The sequence below is a fragment of the Podarcis bocagei genome (genome assembly GCF_964188305.1).
Source record: "Podarcis bocagei genome assembly, chromosome: 7".
Classification (NCBI taxonomy): Eukaryota; Metazoa; Chordata; class Lepidosauria; order Squamata; family Lacertidae; genus Podarcis; species Podarcis bocagei.
Genome location: NC_138132.1, coordinates 59834932 through 59850322, shown reverse-complemented (window position 1 = coordinate 59850322; position 15391 = coordinate 59834932). Strand labels below are relative to the sequence as shown.

Sequence of the window (15391 nt, the reverse complement as noted above, 5' to 3'; positions counted from 1 at the left end):
CCCCGGGGAGGGCATGAAATAGTCTAGGAAGTCTCATCTCTTATACCTACCTGCCCACTACCTCTCTGGGTGTTAGGAAAGGGCTGTAGCTCAGAAGTAGAGCATCTGCTTTGCATGCAGAAGGTTTCAGGTTCAATCCTCAGCATGTCCAGGTAAGGCTGGGAGAGACTTCTGTCTGAAACCCTAAAATGAGTTGCTGACAGCCAGTATACACAATACTGAGCTAGATGGACTAATGGTCTGGCTCAGTATAAGGCAGCTTCCTATGTTCCACAGGTTTTTAATCAGAGAATAATGTTCTTAAGGTATTCAGACCATGTTGGGCTTTAAGGGTAAAAAAACCCTCCAGCACTTTGAACTGATCCCAGAAACAAATCGGCAATCAGAGGAGATGACATAATACTGAGCCCTCTATCTGTTCCCCTGGTCAATCATAATGACAAACGTTTTGCTAATGAAACTATAATGTATACAGTGGTACCTTGGGTTAAGTACATAATTCGTTCCGGAGGTCCGTTCTTAACCTGAAACTGTTCTTAACCTGAAGCAGCACTTTAGCTAATGGGGCCTCCTGCTGCTGCCGCGCCACCGGAGCACGATTTCTGTTCTCATCCTGAAGCAAAGTTCTTAACCCGAGGTACTATTTCTGAGTTAGCGGAGTCTGTAACCTGAAGCGTATGTAACTCGAGGTACCACTGTATTTATAAGTGGCATGTCAGGTTTATCACTGATACTGCATAACCATATTTTTTAAAAAAACCATAGAAGGGTAAAGGGACCTTGGCCAAAAGAGTGGCATACAGTAAATAAACATTCTTTTCTTCTTAAGGATTGGCTATCAGCCCAAGACAACCATTTTTGCTTGGCTTATTGAGATTGCTGTTGGGCCAGCATATATTCACAATGATTTTGCGTGCACAGTTCTCAACTGTAATTTGTTTACAGATCTCTCACGTACCAATACCCTTCCCCAACGAGCCTTTTCTGGTGGATAATATTTGCCTAGAATGACACTGGCAACACACTGCTCTGCCTTGGATAAATCTGATGCTGCTTTTGTCTATGTACAAGTTCTATGACTCTATAATAAACTAAGGGCACAAGCTAGTACTGGAGTTATGCCAGATGAGGGACTTTAGGCCTCAGGGGGAAACCAGCACCACCAGAGAAGACGCCACAGAGATCTCTTGCTTGTGGCGCCACAGCCTGTTTGCAGCTTTGTCCTCCATCTGGGAGCAAGGGAGACATGTTTTTCCTATAGAGGGATTTGAACCAGCAACCTCCATTCTTTGTGGCTGGCTTTAACAGAAGACAAGGATCCCTTGATGCTGACAGAGGCTGCTGCCTAGTTCTCTGTGCATTGTGTGCTGGGGGCATGCCCCCAGGCCTACGAGGGTTGGCTCCCTCTGTGTCTGCATGGCATGTGGGTGTTGCTGCCAGGACCGTCCCCAGTTGGTGAGAACTGATTGTTTCCAGGGATGCACAGGACTGCAGTGCATGTCCTTGTGGTAGAGGATTTTCAAGCAAATCCTACCAATGATCTGGTGGCTTGTAGGGGGATGCTTGAAAGCAGCAATGGATCAATTTGTAAGAGAGATAAGTAGAAATCATTCCCTTATTCAGAAGACTTCCTTTTGTCTCTCTATTGTATGAATAAGGATAAATTCATTTTAAATTTTACTCAAGAGCTAAGTAGACATGTTCCCAGGGTCATTAAATACATTCCAGTGTGAGATGTTGAAGAATTAGTGGCAGCAAAGCATTACCAATTACGGGTAAATTTGCTTCCATGATGAGTGACAAGTCTTTTCCTAGCAGAATATTTTGGATCACATTTCTGATATCTCATAGCCCTCTTCAGTCATTCACATTAAGTCAACAAGAAAGAAAAGGTATGGGAACAAGAAGCAGCTCTGTCCCCATTGCACACTGATTTTTTAAAAAATAAAACTAGAGTTCTAAAATGTGTGGAGTGCCTCCCAAAGTACAGGAGCCTTCCAGCTTTCAACAGGCACCATTCACACTGATCAGAATTTTGATGGGGGTGGATGCCTGCACCTACAACCCCCTCCTGCATGAACACCTAAAGGATACTAGATCTTAGCCTGAGTAAGAAGGGGGAGAAGCCTGGTGCTGGCAAAAAGCATGCTAGACAGAAAAGCAGCCACTACTTTAATTTCTCAGGAATCCCCTTGGGCCCTATGTGAGAACCCAGAGATATTCTGGGGGTAAATGAAGATGATGTCAGGCCCTAAAATACAGAAGTATTAAAAAAAAAATCAAAGGGATACCAGAGTCAGCCCAGTTGGTCATTCTAGACCCTGACATTTGCCCTACCATGCCAGGTGTTGAGACTCTGCCAGCCTCCATACATTTGTCCAACCCCTTTCTGAAATCATCCTACGCCTACTTGCTTGGCTGGAAGGAGTGGGCTGTACTGGCAAGCAAACCACTAAGCTTAAGGATGAAAATGGCCACTTTATAAAATGCAAGGCACTTTATAAAATATTTATTTTTGGTAATGAGATTAGCTAGTTTTTAAATGTCAACAGAGTGACACAAAGAAATTATGATGTGCTTATGAACTATCCTGCCATTTTGATTATTGCAGCAAGACACTTATAGTAGGAGGAGAAAGAAATATCTCTACCATTATTATTCATCATCACCACCATCATCATCTTCATCAAGTTTGCTTTTTTACCAACTGTATTGTTGGCTTCCTTAAAGACAGGAGATGCAAAAGCAGAGAAACAAACAAACAAACAAACAAAAAACTGCTGACTTTACTGAAATATTAACAAGGTATAGTTAAAACTTTTGTACACTTATGCAAATGAGTTTGCTAGAACAAGGGGAAGGAAGAGGGTCCCCCCAGGGGAAAAATAAAATAAAATCAACAAAGTGAAAAGATCAACCATCCCTTCTGCAGCATGACAGCAAGACACAAGAGGCAGCAGCCTGGGAATTGCAGAAGATGAATTAAAAAAATAATAATACACACACACAACTCTCCAAAGTTGAAGTACATCATGGTTTATAAAGCTAATAGATTTAAATGAGGCATGGTGCACCATTCCATAAAATGATTATATATACCAGGGGGCTGCAGTAACATTTTGGGAGAAGCGTTAACCTCATAAAATACGTATGATGCGGAAGGCCGAGAATGAGAGTATTTTTGGTGCGTCCCTTAAAAGTTAGAAGGCTGAGCTGAGAATTTCAGAAATGGCAGAAGTTCAGGATTAGAAGTGCAATGGTAATCATAGTGTTGACGATGTGGTGCTGCATACTGTAGCATGTTCCACACTGAAGGTCAAAATGTGAGCTTTTGAGTGTGTTCTGTCTACAACTGATAATATCAAGCCTACTTTCCCTAGAAATCTCCTTACATTAAAAGCCAAAACCGCATCTGTTCAGCCACCGATTACTGGAACAGGAGGGTGCCGGCATCCAAGAGGGAGTTCCCAGAGTCCTTGTGCCTGAGGGCTGGCCTAAGGTATCTGGGAGCGTCAGGGGACTGTGGACTGCAGCCTGCAGCTGTCACCACCACCCCTGCCGAGAAATTGCAATGCAGGCTTTCACCTGCATATATGTGAATGGCACATCGTGCAGAGATTATGGGGTGTGAACCAGGACGTTTCAGCCAGCTCCTGCTTTGTTACTAGCTAGAGACCACTGCACTTATTTGGGCAAAGCAATGCCCAGGTGAGGTAGTAAGAGCCACTGCCACTCGCTGGGTGTCTTGGGGAAGAAACAGAATTGGTGTTATAGAAGCAAGCTGGAAAAACTAGGTTGCAGAACTAAGCTTAACATTGTTTGGATGTCACTTAAGACACCTGGCACTGTCAGACAACAGGTGAGGTGGCAACTCTGTGTCTAGGCTATACCACTTCAGGTAGGAGAGTGGGGCGGGACGTCACCTGGCTGAATGCTCCTTCGTACATACGAAAAAAATCCCTGAATCAAGAAAACTGGTGCTGGAACCACTTCTTCTTGACACCTCGCTCTCTTTGTGCAGGTAAGAGCATTCAATCAGTTGACTGCCCTCTCAAGTGGCAGCAGAATTTACCCTCCTCATCTGAGGTGTGGCAGACTCCTTACTCAACCCTGCTCAGCTAGCACTGAACAAGGCAGAGCTGCAGATATGGTTCCCTCAACCTCCAGATATGGCTGGACTCACCCCTGATTTGGCTGGCTGGGACTGATGGGAGTTGGGACTCCAGCAACATCTGAAGGGTCACAGGGATCCTCACCCTCAAACCTACCACCTCCCAATTTCCCAGCCTTCTAGGTGCCTAAGAGCCAATGGTACATCCATGGTCCAGATTCCGTCATGCTTTTGCTACAGGCCTCATCCTGTCCATGATTTGCATCTCCCAATCCTGAACCCATACTTCTCAATCACACCCAAGCTGTAATGAAAAACGAAGAAATGTGCTTGGTTGATTGGTTTGTTTGCTTGCTTGCTTGCTCTGGGTTTTCGAAAGGGAGCCACAATTGTCTTAAGTGTGTGCTTATAAAACTGGGAAAGGGGTGGAGGGGAAGAAGAGATGGAGGATGTCAAAATGTTACTTGAGTTTTTGTATGCTAATCTTTCCTTAAATTATTAACCAATGGGAAGAAATTATTTACATTGTGCTCGGTGTGGACGTGGCAGTGCGTTGTAAGGCGTCCTGTCAAGTGAAATCCTCAGAGCGAATGATTAGAGTTGTCGGGTCTTATTTATTTATGCTGCCCGTACTCAGAGGACTTTTTTTTTTTTTTTTTGAGATTGCACCCAGAGATAGAAAGAGAGGGAGAGGGAAGAATTTCTGATGTTGCAAGGAAATAAGCATGGGTTGGGGGTGTGGGGGAGAGACGGAAGATGCTCTTGATACTCACTCAAAACGAGGTTATTTCCCACATATTATAACAACTGGAACAAATGGCATAGGATGTTCCAACTTAGATTTGCATGTAATCTTTTTTTAAAGGTACCTGAAGCTCGGTCTGAAAGAAGAACTTCTGTGGACACTGGGAACAATCGTAAATTTTATCCTCTTGCCCGTGGACAGCAAAGATATGTTGCTGCAATTTATTTGCCTGTACAAAAACTAGAAGAACAAAAAAGAAGAAAAGAAACAGCAGCGTTGTCAGAGAGAATGACCAGCATAGTCGAATTCATATGGACACCTGTGTGCCTGTACCTTTGGCCTGTTGCCAAAGATACAGGAGCAGGCTTTGTCCTTCTCCTCCCTTCCCATTCCATTTATTTACAAATTGTGTGTTAGATCCAGACCCACGCTACTATTTACTACTTTATTACTTCTTAATTTGTAGACCACCTGTGAGGGTTTGATTAGCTGCTTGTGCGTGAAAACGTGCTCCCTCAGAGTTTGTGCGCCCCCACAAACCTCCGTGTGTGACGGAGCTCCTCAGACATGTCTGCTCTAGTCACTAGTAGAGTCCGACAGTGGCTGTCTGCGGAAGCGTTTCCAACAAAGAAGTTCCTTAACGGAAACGCGTCTCCTGGACTCACGGCGTGACAGTTTCCTGCGAGGTATGGGTCTCCCTATGGGAGACTCCGATACCTCCCCACTGTTCTCGCTGGAAGCCTCCCTGAGCCCTCCCTCCTGCTCGCATTCCCTCAGAGACCCACTCCTCCCCCTGCTGGTCCCTGCTTCAGCAGTTGAGTCTCTTTCATCCTGCCTGAGTCCCTCCACCACCTGATGCTCTGATGGCAGTTCCCTGACATCCACCTCCCCTCCAGGGCCCCCCTCACCCCCTCCCAATTCCTCCCCCCTGGGAGGTGAAGGGCTAAAACCCCGAAACGGATCTTCCTCATCTTCTGACGTCTCGAACAATTCTCTCCATCGATCGTCGTCCTGGCCAGCTGAATCCTCCTCCTCTTCAGAATCTGGGAACCCCTCCAACTCCTCTTCCTCGTCGGTGGTGGCAAAGTATTCCCTTCGGAACCTCGCTACAGGCTGAGGTTTACGTGGGAACCTCTGATGAAAAGTCTCTATTAAAACCTCGTCATTGACATCCTCTGCCCTAACCCAGGTGTTTTCCGACTCCGGTTCCCCTTCCCACATTACCAAATACTCTACTTGATCTCCCTTCCACCTGGAATCGAGGATCTCCGCTACATGGTAGCTGTGTTCCTTCTCCTCCATTGCTGGTCCCCTAGTGACCCTCCCCTCACTGTCTCCTCTATACGGTGACAGCAACGACCTGTGAAAAACTGGGTGCAGCTTCATGTGGTTCGGTAACCGGAGCCTGAAAGCCACTGGATTGACCTGCTGTATGACTTCAAACGGACCCAGCCTTTTGGGTCTTAATTTCTTACAACCTCCTTTGAATGGCAACCCTTGGGTTGACAGCCACACCTGGTCCCCCACCCTGATGCTTTCACCTTCCCTTCTGTTTTTGTCTGCTTGCCTCTTATATTCCTCCTTAGCCCTGTTTAAGTTGAGTTGGAGCTGGCGATGGATCGCTTCCATTTCTTCCACGAACTGTTCTGCAGCTGGAACGCTCCAGTTCTCCCCCTCCCCCCCTGGGAAGGCTCTGGGATGGCACCCGTGATTAGCCAAAAAGGGGCTCATCCCCGTGGACACGTTCTCTGCATTGTTGTAGGCAAATTCTGCCAACGCCAGCTTCTCCACCCAATCATTCTCTCTGTCATTAACATAACACCTCAAATATTGTTGGAGAACCCCATTTGCTCTTTCCGCCTGCCCGTTGGTTTCAGGATGACGGGCCGTCGAGAAATTAACCTCTACATGCAGTAAGCTCATGAGCTTCCTCCAGAACCTGGAAGTAAATTGTTTCCCTCGGTCTGAAACCACCCTCAAGGGGGCGCCATGCAACCTAAACACATTCTCTACAAACAATTTGGCGGTTTCTTCTGCTGTAACCGCATGTGAGCAGGCTATGAAGTGGGCCATTTTAGTTAACAGGTCTACTACAACCATGATGGCTGTTTTCCCTCTAGACCTTGGCAGATCAGTCATGAAATCTATTGCCACTGCTTCCCACGGTCTCTCAGGTGTGGGCAGTGGTTCTAATAAACCAGCCGGCGCCTGCCTCTCCCCCTTGGCTCTTTGGCATTGTTCACACCCTCTCACATACTCCCGCACATCTTCCCTGACCTTGGGCCACCAAAATTCCCTGGTAACCAGCCACATGGTTTTGTGTTGCCCAAAGTGCCCTGCTGTGGGGCTATCGTGCAGCTGCTTGAGTACTTTCTCCCTCAATTCCCCTTCAGGTATATATAACGCTCCCTTATAATACAATGCCCCATTTCTCTCCTCAAAACCACCGGGTTTGTCTTCCTCCCCTCTGAGATCCCTGAGTTTCCCCTGGGCGTATGCATCCTGCACCGTACCCTCTACCAATTCCCTTTGCCCCACCAAAGTCGCCCCACACACCCAGCGGTCCTCTGGAATGATATGGGTTTCTTCGGGTGCTCCCTCCCCCTCCAAATATTCAGGCTTGCGTGAGAGAGCGTCCGCCCTAACATTCTCTGGGCCTGGCACATAACAAATCTCAAAGTTAAATTTGGAGAACTCTTGGGCCCATCTCAACTGCCTTTGGTTGAGCACTCGCGCCGTTCTCCAGTACTCTAGATTTTTATGGTCCGTGCACACTTGCACTTTATGTTGTGCACCAACTAGCAGATGCCTCCATCTCCGGAACGCCTCATGAATAGCAAGCAGTTCTCGGTCGTACACCGTGTAGTTCCTCTCGGATTTGTTCAGCTTCCGCGAGAAGAAGGCACACGGACGCCACTCCGACTCCTCCTTCCCCGGCTGCAGAAGAAGCACCGCCCCTATGGCTCTGTCAGATGCGTCTGTTTCAACCCTTAGCTTCTTTCGTAAATCCACATGCAGAAGTTGTTCTTCAGAGGCGAAGGCCCTTTTCAGTTCCTCAAACGCTCGCCCCGCCTCCGCCGTCCATACAAACTTCTTCTTACTGCTGAGACAGTCAGTGATGGGCGCCGTCAGATGGGCGAAGTTGCGGATGAACTTACGATAAAAGTTTCCAAACCCTAGGAACCTCTGCACATCCTTCTTGGTTTTGGGTGTTTTCCATTCCAGCACTGCCTGTACCTTGCCGGGATCCATGGCCAATCCCTTGTCTGACAGGCGGTACCCCAGGAATTCCACCTCCTTGGTATGGAACCGACACTTCTCCAGTTTGACCCACAGCCTGTTGGCTTGCAGTCTGCTCAACACTTCTCTGACGTCTCTCACATGTTGCTCCTCATTCTCAGAATACACCAACACATCATCTAGAAAGGCAACGCAATTCTTGTAGAGCAAAGGGCCCAGCACGTGGTTCATAAAAGATTGAAAACACGCGGAGCCTGCTTGTAATCCAAATGGCATAACGAGGTATTCAAACGCCCCCAAAGGGGTAAACATGGTGGTTTTCCATTCATCCCCTTTCCTTATGCGTATCAGGTTGTACGCCCCCCTTAGATCCAGCTTTGTGAAAATCTTTCCCTTCCTCACCATGGTCAAAATATCATCAATTCTGGGCATAGGGAACGCCACCGGTTCAGTCACTGCATTCAGCCGCCTAAAATCACATACAAGTCTCGGCTTGTCCGCATTTTTTTTGTCCACAAAGAACACTGGGCTCCCCCCTGCTGCTTTGGACTCTCTGATGAAGCCTCTCTTCAGGTTCTTGTCAATGAACCCTCGCAACTCCTGCATTTCCCTGTCTGACATGGCATACAACTTGCCCACGGGAAGCTGTGCTCCAGGGAGTAAATTGATCTGACAATCAAAGGGTCTATGAGGTGGTAGTTGGTCAGCTTCCTTCTCGCTGAACACGTCGCTGAGATCTGCATACTGTGGTGGTACCTTCACCTTCCCCATTACTTCAGTCCCTGCTAGGGTGGCTTGGGCCCCTACTGAACCCTTCTCCCCTTTGCAGTGTTCTAGGCAATGTGCTGAACCAAAGGACACCACTCTTTGATGCCAGCCAACCAGCGGATCATGTAGAGCTAGCCAGCTCATTCCCAAAATAATGGGAGCGCCTCCCAGGGTGGCCACATTAAACGCTATCAGTTCTGTGTGCCTTGCCACCCTCATTATCATTGGGACAGTCTGCAAGCGGACTCCTCCTCCCAACAACTCCCTGCCATCAATCGTGGTCACCTGCAGGGGGTTGCTTAAAGGGATGGTCTGTATCTGGTGTTCAGCAGCAAACTCCTTGCTCATAAAATTGCAGGAGCTGCCTGAGTCCAATAGCGCCTTTATTTTTAGGGGGTGCCCATTCTGCAACTCTAGCGACACTTCAATCACTAGAGCAGGTCGAGGAGCTTCTGGCACGGGCACTTTCACTGCTCTTTGGCCTGGCTGCAGTGCCCCAATTGTGGCAACCAGGCGTTGGCTTTTCCCTGCTCCGCTCCCCCTTCTTCTCCCCCCTCAACAGCTCCCACCATCCCTTGCCATTCCTTCCTCTGGGGGCAGACTCTGGCAAAGTGGCCTGGCTGTTGGCAGAGATAGCATTTCCGGGGGCCCTTTCCCTCCTTCTTAGCTCCCTCGCTGGTTTTTGAAAATGCGCGCGCGCGCGCTGTTCCGATTTCCATCGGCTCTGCCGGCGGGAAAGCTGGCTCAGGAATGTCTGGAATGCGGAACTCCTTCCAACGTTCCCCTCTCCCTTCCCGCCTCTCCAAGGCTCTTGCCTCCTGCCGCGCTCCTATGGTCAGCGCAGATTTGGTCAGCTGATCCATAGACTCCGCCCTGGGGCTCCGTGCCAGCTCGTCTTTCACCCCCGAAGAAAGACCTTCTTCAAATAGCATTTGAACGGGTGCCGCCGATAAATCCCAACTCAGTCTGTGAATCAGCATGGTAAACTCAGTCCAATATTCACGGACAGATCGACTCCCCTGCTTACAAGCCATTAGCTGTCTGCGCACCACCCCTTCCTCAATATCGCTGGAAAACATGATATCCATTGCACGAAAGAACTTCATTGTGTCCTTTAGTATGTCATTGTGCGTTGCCATTAGGGGTCGCACCCAGTCTCTAGCCCCTTTCTCAAGATGCCCAATTACAAAAGCAACTCGCGATTCCTCATCAGGGAACTCATCGAACTGCACATTAAGGGCATATTGCATCTCTGTCCTAAAAGCATGGTAGTCCTTGGGGTCCCCCCCAAATTTCTGCACCAATCCTGGTACCTTTCTGGGGAATTGAGTGGCTCTCCCCTTCTTGTCTGCATCCTGAGCCCTTCTCTCCTCCAGCCTCGCCGTCTGCAGGGCCAGTTGAACCTCCAACGCTCGGTATCTATCTTCCAAGCTTGGACCAGCTCCAGCCCCTGCTCCTCCGGTTCCGGTTGGTTCGCTCATGATGCCTTCTCTTGCACAGGCAGCGTACAAAGACTGTCGGACTGCTGTGAGGGTTTGATTAGCTGCTTGTGCGTGAAAACGTGCTCCCTCAGAGTTTGTGCGCCCCCACAAACCTCCGTGTGTGACGGAGCTCCTCAGACATGTCTGCTCTAGTCACTAGTAGAGTCCGACAGTGGCTGTCTGCGGAAGCGTTTCCAACAAAGAAGTTCCTTAACGGAAACGCGTCTCCTGGACTCACGGCGTGACAGTTTCCTGCGAGGTATGGGTCTCCCTATGGGAGACTCCGATACCTCCCCACTGTTCTCGCTGGAAGCCTCCCTGAGCCCTCCCTCCTGCTCGCATTCCCTCAGAGACCCACTCCTCCCCCTGCTGGTCCCTGCTTCAGCAGTTGAGTCTCTTTCATCCTGCCTGAGTCCCTCCACCACCTGATGCTCTGATGGCAGTTCCCTGACACCACCTATATGCCAAAATGGCTTCTAAGCGGTCTACAACAATACAACCAATGCATAATTAAAATGCACAACAACATTAAAGCATCGTTAATTAAACTATATCATAAAACAAACAATTAAAAAGCATAGCAATTGAATCTATTTAAACAGTAAAATCGTAAGTTCAGTTCAGGGGGATGCTTGCCTAAACAAATGTGCCTTCAGAAGCCAGGGCAATGGCAACACTGATTGGGACCTCCTGTCTTTTAGCAGAGACACAGGGAGGGCTTTCCACAACACACACCGGTGCCACCAGTGGAAAAGCCTGCCTCTGTGTTACCATAAGCCAATAACCATCAGGCAGTGGCAAAACTCAGCACTGTCATGGTATGTGCCTGAAAAGCAGCACCACTCCCTACCTGGGCTGCAGCATTTTCAGTCACATGCAGGATCCACTGAAATGCATTGGGCTTGAATTAGGCATGTTTAGTGCAGATATACTGATACCCTACACTTTATGATGACAAATGATGTCATGGTTTGGGGAATTTTTTTGAATGTGGGGGATGAGGGAAGACCTGATTCTGCAGCCTGCTCCCAGTCTCTTAACCATGGTTAAGATATAAAGATCATTATGGCTACCCCAATACACATGCACATGGAAATGAAGGGGTGCTTTATGAATGGCTGAGAGAGTTGCCCAGATTTCCCACGTATACACAGTCATGCACTGAGTATAGCACGAACATTTACTTTACACTCCACCCTTGGATCACTTGTCAAAGTTATTTAGAAAACACACAGAAGAAATAGAATATCTAGACCCCAGCAAATAGTAATTATAACAAGAATCATCACTGTGGTCTGATGGCATAGGATATTCCAACTTAGCTGAAGCTAAGTAAGTCTTGGTTTGGGCAGTGGCTGGATGGGGGACCCCCTAGAACTCTATGGATGCCACTTTGGGCCAGTGCAGTCATAACAACTCTAGTGTAATAAACCATACTTTCTTGAGCTCAGATTCCTGCTTAGCATTAACTTCATTTAGATCCTGGTTTCATAACTTGGGGCCTAGACAGTGATTAAACCACAGTTTCTCAGTGAAGATGTAACATAAAACTGTAGTTTAATGAAGAAAGGAGTGATGTGTGCATGCAAGCTTTCCCCCCCTTTTTTCTTTTTGGTGTAATAAACCGTAGTTTACTAGAATGAGATGGTTACACCTTAATTTGATCCTCAAGTTCCATGATGGAAGAAAGGCAAAATAGAAATCAAACAAACAAACAACCAAAAATGCTTAATACACCACTTTTAACACTGAATATGCATTATGAGCATTGCACATTGGCTATTTTATCAATCCTGTAAGAGTGATCACTAGTACTCAATTTAGAGATGGGGAACCAGGGCTTGGCATAAGTGACTTGCCCAGGAGAGTTAGCAAGGTCAAGGCTGTCAAGGAACCTGAACCCAAGTCTCCCACATCAAGATCCAACACGACCACACCGTAAAATCACTGCACATTGGAATACAGAAATAATTCTAAATGTTCCCACCAGGAGGTTTAAATGACTGTGGAAAATACTGCCCAGTAAGAGCAATGAAGGGGAGAAAGGCCGCCCTTCCAGGTAGCTCTGGTTTGTGAGATCATATTCAAAAGCTTTTCTGGTAGTGGTTTCCCCCCTTCCAAGGAAAGGAATACTGTATTTTAAAACTCCCCTGTGTGTCATTTCCGGATCAAGCCATGCACACAGAGGCTTGTCTGGGTCTGACTGTCTTACCTGTAAAACAAACAGGGCATTTGAATGTGCCTCCCATCCCCTCGAAGCTGTGCTCAATCAGGTGACACAGGAGCTTTGCCGGAGAGTCAAACATCTGGTTACACAGCTTGCACTCATGATTGATGCCTTCCTCTGCAAGGTTCAAATGATACAACTTGTTAGTGACACAGCAGATTAGCGTCTGAAATGCAGTAGTCGGCGAGAAATCACAGCACTGGATTGCATGGTTTCCGGGACCCAAAGATGCTGTACTTGCAACACCGCCTTCCCCCCCACCCCTTTACAAAAGCATGCGTTAGTATGCTTGTAGTGTATTCAGGTGTACAGCCGCAAGTCAAATTTGAGGGGCATTTCTATTTACAGCCCTGATGGAAGTGACATTGTGATCAAACCACCAGTAACATACACTCCTGTTTCCTCAGGCTTGTGACACAATGCCATGCCTCTACGCTCCGCGAAAACAGAAGGAGAGACACCAGACACAACAGCACTGCTGCGGGCATATAAAACACACACACATATATATTATTAAGAATACTCAAACCCACATCGAAAAGTGCAGGAGGTTCAGGTGAGGCCGTAGAAAACGGGAGGCCAAAATGCTGCTACCTTCAACTCATTTTGCATTGTAACAAATTCAAGAGAAGGTGTTGATGCTAAAGGAACAGCAGGGATCCTGAAATGAGGGTTTGAGCCAGCCAAGTTAGGGGGGAAAAATCCATTCTAAGTGGGGCAATTAGTTCCTCCCTCAATGAGGATTTGTATTTCCTATATTGTCCACGAAAACAAAATGTGTTTAACCTTCCACAATTCAGGGACAGAGTACACAATATGAGAACAACAACAAAAACTCGTGTGTGTGTGTGTGTGTGTGTGTGTATGGTACTGGTGCTAGGGCTGGCAACCCACCTGAATCAACTGTTTGCAATATTAAGCCCTATCTGGAAGCACCCAGGTTACTCTCCCGGAGCCAAAAACAACAGGTAGGGGGAGGGAGTTCAGAGCAGGAAAGGCTGGGGGCTTTTTAAAGCCCAAGGGCCACATCCACTTCTGGGCACCCTTCTGAGGGCCACATACCAGCGGGCAAAGGGCACAAGGGCACGGCAACTATGTAAACTTTACAAGGAGGGGTTTTTCTACACACACTCACACATCCCTCTCTATCCTCTGTCCAGACAAGCAAGAAGCATTGTCACAGTTCAAGGGTATGTCCCAGCCAAGCAAAAACACTCAAGGAGGATGCAAAGCAGAGCCAGTGAGGGGTATGGTGTGGGGAGAGTGCCGAGGGCCGGAAAGAAAGGCCTGGAGAGCCACACTTGGCCCGCAGGCCTGAGGCTTCCCACCCCTGATCTAGGTTCCTTCCAGAGAGATATTTACTGTGGGATGGGTGCTGCTCAGGCATGTATGTTTTTTCAGAGTACACAGAACACTATGGACATCAAAATGTCAGTCCATATCTCCCCCCACCCCACCATAAGCAGATGTGGCCCTCAAGCTGATAAATGTTTTTTAACCCCTGATATAAAACATATCTGGTCAGGGGTCAGCACAGGTGGGGCAGTGCTGATAGGGGTCCCAGCCACTCCCCCGTCTAGGTCTTATTAACGTCAATATGTTTGCTGCATCATGTGCCTCCAAGACCATGTCCGGTAGCATAGTTTCTTCATGGCTTAGAGAACTATTATTTAAGCACATTGGATAAAGATATGGAGAGTGCAATCTTTTGAAATGAAAAGAAACGGGTTATTAGCCACAAGCTGGGATGAGAACTGAATTGCAATCACCACTACCTTCATATATATCCATTTCCAGAAGTCATGTTATTCCATTGAAGCAAAAATAACCAAATGCCTTGTGGCATCTTAAAGATTAACAAATTTATTATGCCATGACTTTCCACAGACTAGAGTCTGTGCATGAAGTGCAACTGGCAGGCATTTACATACAGAACACTTTTGAGCTTCACATACATTAGATCACTAAATTCCTTACAACAGTCCTGTAAGGTAGGCAAGTATTATCAGCCCCATTTGGCAGATGCAGGGCTGACACAGAGTGTTTCTTAGCTATGGCTACCTAATGACATCACGACACAGGTGGTCTTTGAACCAGGGGCCTTTGTGTTTCACAGCCCACTCCCATACACTATACCTGCTCTCCTCACAAGCCAAACAACCAAACACATGTATGGGAATTATATTCCCAGTTTTCACATATTTGGTTAATGCTAATTGTATACCATTTGGGGGCAAGTCTGGAAGTATTTCAAACAGTTAAAGCTACGACAAACAAAACTCAAACAAAGAAATAAAATAAAAACATAATAGGTTCCCGCAGATGTGGAAATTCGTCCCACTGGAGGCAAGACCTTTTGATTTGCAAATCCACTTCTGAATTATAAGGCCTTCTTCTCACCAGTTGGGTTTTTTGTTGTTGTTGCACTCCCACAGGAGTCTATTATATATTTTCTATGTCAATGAATCCATCCAGAAAGAAATAAAAAAGGAAGGGGGGAGAGAGAGTGAGTTGAGTAAGAAAGAGGAAAAAGAGAGGAGAAATTCCTATGATTTAGCATGAGAAACAGTTCCCTTTTCTCAAATTCAAAATTAAGAAAAATACCCCAAAGATGTGGAGAGGAATTGCCGATACTTTCTTAGCATCATACTGTGGTCAATGTAGCGCAGTGGTTCTAGAAGTTTGGATTATGGGGGCTTCCAAGTTCAGAACCCCACTCAGAAATGAAGCTCACTTGGTAATGGTATTCCATTCACCTTCTGTCAGTCCAATCTACCTCACAGGGTTGTTGTGAGAATACAATGGTGGGGGAGTGAAAC

General features: G+C 47.1%; 1 protein-coding gene across 3 annotated transcripts in view; it reads right to left on the bottom strand.

The window, feature by feature from the left end:
* ZNF423 (zinc finger protein 423) overlaps nt 1-15391 on the bottom strand; it is a 339629-nt gene that overhangs the window by 33275 nt on the left and 290963 nt on the right. For all 3 annotated transcript variants that reach the window (XM_081201114.1, XM_081201113.1, XM_081201115.1), the window contains 2 exons: nt 12558-12689; nt 4981-5096 (listed from right to left, as the gene is read on the bottom strand). In XM_081201114.1, coding sequence (XP_081057240.1) covers nt 4981-5096; nt 12558-12689 — 248 coding nt within the window. The remainder of the gene's footprint in view (nt 1-4980; nt 5097-12557; nt 12690-15391) is intronic.